Source organism: Danio rerio, chromosome 17 (assembly GCF_049306965.1).
Source record: "Danio rerio strain Tuebingen ecotype United States chromosome 17, GRCz12tu, whole genome shotgun sequence".
Classification (NCBI taxonomy): domain Eukaryota; kingdom Metazoa; phylum Chordata; class Actinopteri; order Cypriniformes; family Danionidae; genus Danio; species Danio rerio.
This window is the reverse complement of record NC_133192.1, coordinates 45,310,231-45,323,739: the sequence shown is the minus strand read 5'-3', so window position 1 is coordinate 45,323,739 and position 13,509 is coordinate 45,310,231. Positions and strand designations below refer to the sequence as shown.

Below are 13,509 nucleotides of genomic sequence, written 5' to 3'. Positions count from 1 at the left end.
GGGGACATACATCCTTAGAGCTGCATTGAACAGCACAAATTCTGTTTCGCGCTTTTAAAAAAATATTAATTAAGTACTTAATAATGTAAAATAAACACTTAATAATACAAATAGCAATCATGTCCCTTGCTGCAAAAGTCAATTTAAATGACTTTACTGCAGTCTGGCTTTAAGAAGGTTTGAATGGAGAGAAATTTAGAGAGGAGTGTGACGCAATTTAACTGTTTTATCCTGATTATAGCTTCTTATAATCATGGAAGCAAAAATCGAAAGCGAATTTCGATTAATTGCACAGTCTTGGTTAATAGTATTATGCTGAACTCGTAACAAACTTGACTTTTTGCACATGTAGGTTACTAGGGGTTGACGAAATATTATTTTATTATTTTGAAGTCCTTAAATTATTGGTTGGGATATTTCAGTGATCGGTGAGTATTGGTGGGGACACGTCCCCTCTGTCTATGCCAATTCTACGCCCTTGGTGCTTACTCAATTGGCTAGTAAGACTATCACACACAGATGGCACTCACACAATTGCAATGGGCAGGGGAAATTAATTAAATTAATTAAATAAATAGCACAACTATATTTCATATTGCAACCTCTTGTGATTAGCTAATCAAAACATTTCAAATAGCGATTGTAATTTAATTTCGATTAATCGCACAGCCTTATCCTAATTTTATTAAACATTACGCACAAAGCAACGGGAGAAAAAAAAAAGTTTATGCCCCTAAATGGAGCGCCAATCGTAATGTGTATTCCTTTGTGAGTGCCCTTAATAGTGCCTGCCAAGGCTCTTAATCAGTTTGGCGAGTTAACCAATGGCAGAGATGAGGGCAATGGGATTACCTCCAACCTCCCACTTCATTCTCGTAAGACAATATCTGCACTCCCAAAAGGGACTAGGGTTACAAACCATTTACAGCCATTTTAAACGAGATAACACACAAAGTGGTTGACGCAGTTACAAGCAGACAAATATTAGCAATGCTAAAATTTGTCTGGGGAAGAAAAAACAACATAGAGCTAAAGAGAAAAAAAAACAGGGTTTTAAATTTGAGGATGGTTATTGGAGGTGAGGGTATAAATTTGAGTAATTAGTAGTTCACTTTAGCGCGATAACAAATCTAAGTGATGTTCTGTGACTGGCAGTCAGATTAGCAGGTATCTCTTACAGCTAGCACAACAAACACAACAAAAAAAGAGAGCGAGAGAGAAGGAAAACGGGTTCCTTTCACAAAAAGGGAAATTCAGAGGCACTTCACTATCTGAATACAGGGCGATTAATTTGTGGTAGTGTAATTAAACAATTTGTCTAATTTGATATTAAGCTGTGGAGCACTGTTCAGTTTTAAGTGACAATGTGACGGAGCTGTTGTTTTCTTTTTCCCATTTGCGTGCAGTGATAAATGAGTGCTGGAGTGTTTATGATTGTTTCCAAACAACAGTAAGTGTGAATGTTTAAATACTGGAAGACAATTAGACAGACAATTACAGGATTATGCCAATGGTCTAATTGACGCTCTGAGTATATGTCTGAAGGGGGAAAAATATATCACAATCTGTGCCTCAAAAGAATCTTTCGATTTTGGGAAATGCAAATCAAACATTTATACTACATTAACGTTGCGGTAACTGAGCAGCTATCATTTGGGTCACTGCATGCCATGGGAACGATAACATAACAACAGATTGTTCTTAATTTAATCTCTACAATCAGAACAATGGAAATGCACGTTTTGACTTTTTTGTTTATATACTGAAAACGTGACTTTAATGTGATTTGGTCTAAACCACATCAAAAGTAATTTGTGAAACACATAAAAATTCACTGTCTAAACTATCCTTGTAAGCACATATGATGAATATTGGGACGGATGCAGTTTCCAAGGTTGTTACCCTCTTTTGAAGCAGCCTGCTGCAATCAATGGAGAATTCTTTTAATTTTGATGCCAAGTTCTCCACATTCCCAAGAAGCTCAAGGTTGCGCGTCTTTGCTCGCTGCTCTCTCTCGTGCAGCTCCTTGGCATAGCAGCGCATCTTGGCACACTTCAACCTAGTCCTGCGAGCAGGAGACAGACATGAAACAGTTGCTACTCTCTTTTTAGAAAACTGACTTTGCAATAATGGAAGTAAATATAGAAACCTGTCACAAGCAGGTCAAACATGACTATAAATAGGTCAGTGCTAGCTTATTAGTATTACTAATTGCTGGAACAAAAAAATTACATGTTTGTCAAGAGCCACTTTATGGTAGTACTAATGGATTCTCCACAGTTAAGATGGAGTTTTTTGACTATAGCAAAAGGGCGAAAATGGATAATGATGGCTGAAATTTTCAAATGAATGATAAATGCTGATTTACTTACCTCTCACACACCCTTGACCATCACAACCTCGTATCAAAATTCTTTATTTTTATAAATGCATTTAATAGAGCCATTATGAAAACAAACTGGTTGCAAGCACTTAAACGGTGACAGATGACACAGTATCACAATGAGTGAGGGTACTGAAACATTTACTGAAACGTAAACATTTTAACGAACAAAGCTTGCAATATGACTACACAATTTTTAAAAAAGGACTAAAAAGTTTATAATAAAAGTCTTTTTTATTATTTTTTATTATTTTATTCAGCAAGAATGTATTAAATTAAGCATTGGCCAGTAGACGATTCTGACGGGATAAAAACATCATGGTTTCACGATATGACAATTTGTGATTACTGCTCTAAAATATGTTCTTTTTAAATGGCTGGGTAAATAACAGCTTTTTCTCTTATTGAACACAACATATTTTGACTTCTGCTGTCTTAGTTAGCTTCAAAAACACAAATTTCTTCATAACTTGAAAAGGCATCTTTGGATATCTTTTGTTTTTAGTATATAAAGAAAGCCGCTGCACTGTTCAGGCCTATAGTATGCTTGGATGTTGGTGTATAAGCAATTTGTTTTTCAGTTTTTTCCTGAAACATGGGCTGACCAGTACATTTTAATGTGAAAAGTCCTTTTTTGTTGGAGATACTTTTTCCTCTAAAAAAATAACAAAAAAGTAGTAAAAACTAGTAAAAAAAAATAATAATAAAAAAATAATAATAAAAAAGAATTATACATACATTAGGAACTATATAACAGAATTTTTATGCTTTTACGCCCTTGACTTTTTCAAACAGTGGTAAACCAGGGTAAACCTTCAAACCAGTTATCGTCCCATGCCTAATTGATCTATTAAATGCATTAAAATTAAAGACATTTGTAATGTTATAAAATGTTTTGATTTCGCCAAATAGAATTTTTTTTTTATGTTTCATATTCATTAAATAAAACGTTTTTTAATATCTTGTCATCAATTATTCATATAAAATGAAATAAACATCAAAATGTTTTGAACTTTATGTTAAACACAACAGCTTGAACTTTTTGTAAACAATATATATATATATATATATATATATATATATATATATATATATATATATATATATATATATAAAATGAAATAAATATAACAAATTAACTTGTTTTGAACTTATTAACTTTCAACATTGATAGTATATGTCTATAACATTCATAAAATATGTTTAAAAGATTGAAAATGTTGTAAAAAATGTATAAAAGTTTACATAAAATGTACAGATAACATCTGTTTGAGTAAGAAGTAGATAACAACCATGTGCGTTTTGATATAAAATATTAATATGGGATCAAATGTTTCTATACTTACAATCTTTCATCTGATCTTAAGTAGGAAAACAGTGTTTCTTCCAGCTCATGTCTTCTCCTCTCACTAAATACAAAAAAGATAGCACCTGCAACTGTGATATCGCTTCAGACAATATATTTAACTCCACAAACACATCTAAAACAATTACATTACATATAAAAATATACACAATCAGAATTACATCAGGGAAAATGTTCAGATATAACGTACTATAACGTTAATCAATTAGTAATTGAGAATACAATACACTATGAAACAGAACACTATAACATTCACAAAGGCTAAAAGGAAGGAAAAATAATATTAATACTATTATTAATGATATCACTAATACCATAATTACTAATTAAGTCTTTCCGAAATGTATTCAGGTAACGTTAACGTTGAGAAGGCTAATTTTAGCGTATTTAACGTTAATGCTGAAAAGCGTCGACAAATCAAAGATAGATTAGCAAAACATTAACGTTATATGTACAACTTGCGCCCACTACCGCTTCATGCACAGTATTTAATACAAATCAAAAGCTAGTAATACAAAGGCTAGTAAGTTTTCAGTAAATCAGCGCAGTCCCACTGAGTCTCTCCCATACTCACCGAGCTCGGCAGCTCGAGTCCGGAGGCGAGAGCTGAAATCTACCGCGCTGCCTCATTCAAGGCCCACTTTAATTTCCTACTTTCCGTTTAACCCAGACGTTACAGCATTTACTATGTCTAAGCTGAAAGAAAACTGCGTGCTTACCGTTCGTGTATGATCTTTTGAATATTTCCGATCTGGTCGAAATACTCGGTATTGCAGAAAGCCATAACGTTAACTGTTCTGTTCGCGGCTCGCCGCGGTACAGCGGAGCGCGTTGTTTACAGTGGTTGCCATAAGCACCGTTACCCAGGAGACCACGCGGGGCGAGTTGACTCAGGGGCGCGAATTTCTTCTTATCTGGGCGGTGCGAGGAGAGAAAGACAGCTGGAACTGGAGAGAGAGAAGGTACAAACGACGCCTTTTACATCCCACACACCAAAGCCAATGTAAAGAGTGCAAGCAAACTCCATATTTTACCTTAGAATGATCGATTTTTTTTAAACACGAAACAAAAGTAAACATCGAGATTTTCTAAAAAATACAAGATTCTTTCGATGTTTTTTTTCCTTTTTTAAAATATATTGATGTGCAAATTAATTAATGATTAAAAAAACAAGCGCAATATTATCATTTTCCTGCTATTTGAACTGAGACAATTGCTTTTTTATTACTATTATTATTATTATTATTAATATTATTAACAACAACAACGACAATAATAATAATAAAAAAATAATAACAACAACAATAATAATAATAATAATAATAATAATAATCATCATCATCAGTGTTGGGGAAAATTATTTTTGAAAGTAATGCATTACGATATTGAGTTACTCCCTAAAAAGTAACTAGTTGTGTTACTTTTTTTGGTGAGTTTACCTACATTACTTTTGAGTTACTTTTTTTGCATTACCTTTAATAACCTAGCTGAGGCTTGCTCTCTTTTTTTTTTAATAGAGGAGCTCTGCAATTAACAATGCACTGTATAACTTCTGCAGATCTATGTGCCCTCCAGAAACTTGCGTTCTGTGAATGAACGTCGCCTCGTGGTTCCATCCCATAGAGGGAAAAAATCACTTTCGCGAACGCTCACGCTCAATCTGTCCAGTTGGTGGAATGAACTCCCTAACTGCATCAGAACAGCAGAGTCACTCGCTATTTTTAAGAAACGACTAAAAACTCAACTATTTAGTCTCCACTTCACTTCCTAATCTGCAATTGCCTCTTTGAATATCACACTAACTGTACAAAAAAAAAAAAAAACTACTAATACTTCCCTTCTTAGACTTTACAGACCTGAAACTTGCCTTTAGTACTTATTCATTGTTGCTCTTAGTTGTGTAAATTGCTTCCTTTTCCTCATTTGTAAGTCGCTTTGGATAAAAGCGTCTGCTAAATGACTAAATGTAAATGTAAATAACACCTTAATTTACTGTTAAACATAAATATTTTAGGATAATGTTATCTGAGAACTTTCTAAGCCAAGAGCTATGCATACTGTATACACAGATTAACACAGAGAACTTTTACTATTTGTCAAATTACTGTTGAATGAGACAATTACCTTTTCCTTTTCTTCGATGCGTTCAAAATAACAAACACATTCTCTCATTGACTGCGTGATTCATTGTGACTACTTTAACAAACACATTACTTACTCTAATTAATTAAACTAAAAAGTAACGTGTGTTACATTTTCAAAAAAGTAACTCAAATATTAATACTTATTTTTAAAAGTAATGCATTACTTTAGTTAGAAAAGTAATATTATTACACAACTTAAATATACATAATTTAACCCCCAACATATTTTATTAACATCTGCCCCTACCTCAACCCAAACCCAACCGTTAATGCAAAAACAGACCTGGATCTGGAGTCTTTTCTATTAGTATACCTGATTAATCACAATAGTATTTATATTATTTCTTAAAATTCCCCATTAATTGTATTTTATTAACATCTACTTCTACCCCGACCCAACTGTCACAGTAATTTAAAAACAGACCTGGATCTGGAGACCTATACTGACCCATATCTATTACTGATAACCAGTAATAATGCCTATTTAATTGAGTAATAACAATCGATGCGGCTGATATTATAAGTAAAAATGAAATAATGACCTCCGTACAGTTTGCTGAAATAAACAACACTTATAACCTGCTTATAGCCAACCAACCAAATTAATTCATGGTTTTATTATTCAACAATAATCCATACTGTTGTAACTCCACTGCCAGCAATGCTTTTTCATTATTGTCAAGCATTTTTAACCATTTTTACCAGGTCAATGGTTGTGATTTTACAGGAGAGATTGGCTTTTTCACGGTTAAGTTTCATTGTATGTTCCTTTCAACACTTGTGTTGGAATTTTCAGTATGTTCTCCACATTCCTCCTAATGAAGGCTTGTCTGCAAAGCACACTGGTGTCACTGACCTCAAATATAAATGTGCACACTTCCCTGACCCTCATCCAAATGGTCCACTAAAATATGTTTTTTTGTCTTTAGCTGTGAGGTGTCCACATTGAAAAAAAAAAGACCGGCGAGTTTCATGTCTATTGGGTTTTTCTATCAGCACAGAGGCCGGCATCAGTTAGACAGACGCCTTAGAACATGAAGGTAAGTGTCTCTCAAGTTGATAGAGGTGAGTAATCAAGCATTGTCAGGGATACAGGGACAACACTACTGCTGTCAATTGAAATTCGCTTTAGGTGGTAATCTTCTGGATTCTTACCATTTCTCAAAGATAAGACAGAAAGAAGTTAAACCCACTTACTGTAAATTGCTCTCCTATTCTGACATCTATTACACATGTTGGCAGTTTTCTCCATTTCCCAGCTAGCCTATTCTATATAAAAAAGCAAATTCCTGTCGGAAGAGACAAATTGAGACCAATGGTTACAATTGTCATTTCTTGTTATGATGATAGAAATAATAATAAAAAAAAATTATTTACAAATAGGCAAGAAATACCTGACTGTACACTTGCTCAGCTGCAAAAATCATATAAAGAAAAGCATATACATACCAATCAAAACAACTTCTATATAGTCTGAAAAAACAATTGCATTAAAAATGTTTGTTTGTTTCCAATGATGCAATTCTTCCACTATTTCACATCTAAACATCAGGTTTATTGCCATCTTTGATTTTGTGAAGAACCTTTAACATCCATGTAACCTTTCCATTCTTTAGTTAGGAAAGAGTTTTTAGCTTAAGAACTGTATACCAAACTTTTTGTTTGTGCTTTAACTCATAACTCAAATTATACCATTTCATGTGAATCACACAACAGATATTCTACTGACTTGTTTCCAAGTGCTTGACAACTTGTTCTGTTAATCCTAAATAAACTGTTTATTAATAATCTATTATTAAGAGTGTTCTGTTTTATATATACATATACAGTGCATCCGGAAAGTAATCAAAGCGCTTCACTTTTTCCACATTTTATATGTTACAGCCTTATTCCAAAATGGATAAAATTCATTTATCCCCTCAAAATTCTACACACAATACCCCATATTGACAATGTGAAAATAGATTTTTTTTTTTAAATTGTTGCAAATTTATTAAAAATAATTAAAAAAAAAACTGAAAAATCACATGTACATAAGTATTCACAACCTTTGCCATGAAGCTCCCACTCCCAGTTTCCACTCAATTCTCATTCTTGAGATGTTTCAGCAGCTTAATTGGAGATCACCTGTGGTAAATCCAGTTGATTGGACATGAATTGAAAAGACATACAGCTGTCTATAATGTATAAGGTCCCAGGGTTAAAATTGCATGTCAAAGCACAAATCAAGCATGAAGACAAAGGAATAGTCTATAGACCTCAGATACAGGATTGTCAAGATTGCCATCTAAGCTGAGTGATCAGGGAGGAAGGGCCTTAGTCAGGGAGGTGATCAATAACTCGATGATTACTCTGTCTGAGCTCCAGTGGAGAGAGGAGAACCTTAAAGAAGAACAACCATCTGTGCAGCAATCCACTAATCAGGCTTGCATGGTAGAGTGGCCTGATGGAAGCGACTCCCCACCTGGAATTTGCCAAAAGGGATCTGAAGGACTTTCAAACCATAAGAAACTAATTTTTCTGGTCTGATGAGACTAAAATTTAACTCCTTGGAGTGAATGCCAAGCTTTACGTTTAGAGAAAACCAGTCACTGCTCATCACCAGGCTAATAGCTTCCCTACAGTGAAGCATGGTGGTGGCAGCATCATACTGTGGGTATGTTTTTCAGCAGCAGGAACTGGAAGACTAGTCAAGATAGAGCGAAAGATTAATGCAGCAATGAACAGAGACATCCTGAAAGAAAACCTGCTTCAGAGTGCTCTTGACCTCAGAGATGGTTCATCTTCCAGCAGGACTATGACCCAGCGCACAGCCAAAATATCAATGCAGTGGCTTCACAACAACTCGATAAATGTCCTTGAGTGGCCAAGCCAGAGCCTAGACCTAAATCCTATTAAACATCTCTGGTGAGATCTGAAAATGGCTGTATAATGTCACTTCCCATCCAACCCAATAGAGCTTAAGAGGTACTGCAAAAAAGAATGGGCAAAAATACCCAAAGACAGGTGTGGTAAGCTTGTGGCATCATATTCATATAAGACTTGAGGCTGTAATTGCTGCCAAAGATGCATCAACAAAGTATTAAGCAAAGGCGGTGAGTAATTTTGCACATGATTTTTCAGGTTTTTATTTTTTTAATAAATTTGCAAGAATTAAAAATAATAATAATAATAATAATAATGTTTTCAAATTGTCATTACGGGTTATTGTGTGTAGAATGTTGAGGAAATAAATGAATTAATCCATTTTGGAATAAGGCTGTAAGATATAAAAAATGTGGAAAAAGTAAAGTGCTATGAATAGTTTTCAGATGCATGGTATTTCTGATCTCTTCAGTTTAATTCCTTTTAAATTTAAACAAATATGATGATTTCATTGCAGGGTTCATATTTCCCTGAGCTATTGCCAAGTTCACACTGCAAAGTTATCGAGTCAGATTCATATTCAGATACTTTTAACTATGGATTGGCGACATGAGTTTACAAACTGCAAACTTTCAGGAAGAATTGTAAACAAATCTAGTCTAGTCTCGAGGAACAAATGTAATTTGGTTTCCATTTATTACAAGAACAGTACAGCAAGGATATTCTGTTTTTATAAAAATAAAAATAAAAATCTGTGATGTTAACAAAAATAAAATCAAGAAACAAACAGCTGATAAAATGCTATTTTAAAATAAATTATTAAATACTCAGTTGTTAAAGTGCAACATGTGAAAAAAAACAACCTTTCTACTGTTGCTGCTAATGCTATATATATATATATATATATATATATATATATATATATATATATATATATATATATATATATATGTAAACACTTTGGGCTCATTAGTAACAATTGAGCATTGTGTCAAAGCCACAGCATACCCGAGTATTGTTGCTGACCATATTCCAGAAGGTAACGTCCATGTGATCAAGCTGAATCATCTCAGACTGATTTCTTAAACATGACAATGAGTTCACTATATTAAAATGGCCTCCACAGTAACCAGATCTAAGTCCAATAGAGCACCTTTGGGATATGGGGAAAGGGGAAATTCAAATCATAGATTCAAAGCAACTGCGTGATGCAATCATATCAATACGGACCAATATCTATGAGGAATATTTCCAGTACTTTGTTGAATTTATGCCACAAAAGTATTAAGGCAGTTCTGAAGGCAAAAGGGGGTCCAACCCGGTACTAGTTAAGCGGCCGGTGAGTGTATATTTTTCTGAGCTAATTAAATAAATAATAAAATATGCCAATGTGCAAACATTTAGACTTAAAAACATTAAGAATGACTGAAAACCTTGGCAGAAATTCAAATTCTTATTGGCTGTTGTTGATGAACAATCTATGCATGCAGCACACAAATGCTTGGCACATATTATTAATTACATTTTTCGCACTTCCCTGCAATATTACATATACTATTATCAAGATAACAATAATTTTTCTCTATGTTGTACAGCCCTACTTGGTATAAACAGTAACTGTACTTGCAAAGAGAGATGATAAAAAAAACATATGTGACATAGTCCACAGTGAGTCAGGTAAAGTCACTATAACCTTGAAACCATACGCAGGTTTGAGATGAGTGCTGTGCTTTTTTGTGATGTGTTAGCTATGTGTAATTGCAAGTCAGGTGATTGTGACCACGTGATTGTGGCTTGTGGTTTTGTGGAGGCCGGTCTGTGACAGTTACATAGCTAACTCTAAAATCATTGTTTGTGTGTGATGATATGTGTTAAATTTCAAATGAGAGTCAGAGAGGATCCAAATGCAAGTGAACAAAGTTTATTGCATCTGACAATAAAACAAATAGTGCCAGGCTAGAAGGATGCAGAACACAGGGCAGGAACAGAACGGGGAAACCAGATCCAGATTACTCCTCAGGGCCTGAGCACAGACAGCACAGACATTAGTGATAGTAATGAACTGACACAGACACACAAAAGCGTCGGCCAGATATAGGCACCATGATGAGCCTCAGCTGGCGAACTAATCAGACCAAATGAGTGTCGTCATAACACGTGAGCCTAACAAATCCACATGGACAACCAAAACAAAACAAACCCACGTGATCAAACATACACTCCGGAGAAGCGCACAAACCTTCAACCGTGACATTACCTCCTCTCCTACGAGCACCTCCTGGTGCTCCGAGAAGAGCTTACCTGGCGATTGTAATCATCGATAAGAGAGTGATCCAATATGTCCTTTGCAGGGACCCAACTCCTCTCCTCCGCACCATAACTTTCCCAGTCCACCAAGTACTGAAATCCTCATCCCCTCCGTCTCGAGTCCAGAATGCACTTAACCGAATAAACGGTCTCCCCATCTACGAGACGCGGCGGGGGGCGAACCGGAGTGGGTGGGTTAATGGCCGTATGAAAAATGGGCTTTAATTCGGAAACATGAAACACAGGATGTATTCTCCTGTACGCTGGAGGAAGTTTAAGGCGGACTGCCACCAGACTAATGATCTTGATGACAGTGAATAGGCCAATAAATTTAGGTGCAAGTTTATTACATACGGAACGCTAAGGAATATTCTTAGTTGAAAGCCACACTTTTTGACCGACGACGTAAACGGGAGGCTTCGACCGGTGGCGATCGGCTTTAGCCTTGGTGCGCGCACCCACTTGGAGGAGGGTCTGTCTGGCTCTGCTCCAAGTGCGTCGGCACCTCTGGACAAAGGCGTGGGCAGAGGGGACCGCGATTTCGGATTCAAGACTGGGAAAAGCTGGTGGCTGGTATCCTAAGCTACACTGAAACGGAGAGAGGCCCGTAGCCGACACTGGTAATGAATTGTGTGCGTACTCCACCCATGGGAGCTGCTGACTCCAAGAGGAGGGATTTTGGGAAACCAAACAATGTAACATGCGCTCGAGATCTTGATTGGCCCTCTCTGTTTGTCTGTTACTCTGAGGATGGAAGCCAGAAGAAAGACTTACAGTCGCTCCAAATAAATGACAGAATTCTCTCCAAAATTTGAGACAAACTGGGGTCCCCTGTCAGAAACCACGTCCGTCGGGAGGCCATGAATGCAAAAGACGTGATTAATGACAGCATCAGCTGTCTCTCTGGCTGAGGGTAATTTAGGCAGAGGAATGAAATGAGTAGCCTTCGAGAACTGGTCCACAACGCGGCTGAAGGAGTCCAGCAGGGGGGTCTTAGAAACAGTCTTAGAAACAGCACAAACAGAACAGGCCAAAACAAACTCGCGTATGTCCCGTGCCATAGCTGGCCACCAAAATCGCTGTTTAACCAAAATAAGGTACAACTTACCCCAGGATGACAAGCCACTTTGGAGGAATGTCCCCACCGAATGACGTCAGACAGAATCTCCTCCGGCACAAACAAACGACAGGGTGGGCATCCGACAGGGGGCGTTACCCCATCCAGGGCTGTGCGGACCCTGCTCTCATGATCTCCCATGTTACTGCAGAGATACAAATCCTCTGGGGAACGATGGGCTCAAGAGGCGTATTGCGCTCGGAAGAATCAAAAAGATGGGATAACGCGTCAGGTTTGATGTTTTTAGAACCCAGTCGATATAAGATAGTAAAGCCTGCCTGGAGTTAAGTCATTTGGCGGACCTGATGTATTTGAGGTTCTTATGATCGGTCCAAACGATAAAGGGAACCCCCGAACCCTCCAACCAATGACGCCTCTCCTCCAAAGTGAGTTTGACAGCCAACAACTCCCTATTACCAATGTCGTAATTTCGTTCTGCGGGAGATAATCGGTGTGAGAAAAACGCGCACGGATGAATTCTGTCATCCGAGGCTGCGCGCTGGGACAGGATCGCGCCCACGCCCACCTCTGACGCGTCAACCTCCACCACGAACTGCCGGGAGGGATCAGGTGTCATCAGAATGGAAGCTGAAACAAAGCGGCTCTTTAGTTTAGTGAATGCAACCTGTGCTGCACTCGACCACCTGAAGGGCATCTTGGCGGAGGTTAAGGACGTCAGAGGGGTGGCAAGCTGGCTGAAATTGCGAATAAAACGCCGGTAAAAATTAGTGAAGCCCAGAAATCTCTGCAGGGCCTTACGAAACTCGGGGATTGGCCAATTAACCACAGCCTGAACTTTCTCTGGATCCATGCGCACCCCCTCGACTGACACAATGTGTCCTAGAAAGGGAACAGACTGTGCATGGAACATGCATTTCTCCGCCTTGACAAAAAGCCCATTCTCTAGCAGCCGCTGAAGCACTCGCCTGACGTGCTGCACATGTTCCTGGAGAGAACGAGAAAAAATCAGAATGTCATCCAGGTAGACATAAATAAACTGATCTATCATGTCTCGCAACACGTCCTCTATGAGTGCTTGGAAAACCGCAGGAGCATTAGAAAGCCCAAAAGGAAGAACACAATATTCAAAATGCCCCCTGGGGGTCAAAAACGCGGTTTTCCACTCATGACCCTGCTTCATGCGAACCAAATGATATGCATTGCAGAGATCTAATTTCGTGAAAAACGAAGCCCCTTGCAGACGTTCGAACGCTGAAGACATCAGCGGCAAAGGATACGTGTTCTTCACCGTGATGCTGTTCAGCCCTCGATAGTCTATGCAAGGTCTAAAAGACCCATCCTTCTTTTTCACGAAAAAGAACCCCGC

The 13,509-nt window shown here is 37.3% G+C and overlaps 1 protein-coding gene and 1 long non-coding RNA gene across 3 annotated transcripts in view; one reads left to right on the top strand and one right to left on the bottom strand.

Annotated features, from left to right (window-relative positions):
• The window catches only part of kiz (kizuna centrosomal protein), a 54,531-nt gene extending 49,917 nt beyond the window's left edge, over positions 1-4,614 (bottom strand). Inside the window, exons 1-3 of one of the 2 annotated variants that reach the window (XM_005158902.6) lie at positions 4,469-4,614; positions 3,730-3,792; positions 1,903-2,065 (exon numbers count right to left, since the gene is read on the bottom strand). In XM_005158902.6, the coding sequence (XP_005158959.1) occupies positions 1,903-2,065; positions 3,730-3,792; positions 4,469-4,533 (291 nt within the window). In that variant the 5' untranslated portion in view covers positions 4,534-4,614. 2 annotated transcript variants of the gene reach the window in all.
• LOC141378448 (uncharacterized) overlaps positions 4,245-13,509 on the top strand; it is a 99,849-nt gene continuing 90,584 nt past the window's right edge. Inside the window, exons 1-2 of the long non-coding RNA XR_012393094.1 lie at positions 4,245-4,711; positions 6,823-6,933. This is a non-coding gene — a long non-coding RNA (uncharacterized lncRNA). The remainder of the gene's footprint in view (positions 4,712-6,822; positions 6,934-13,509) is intronic.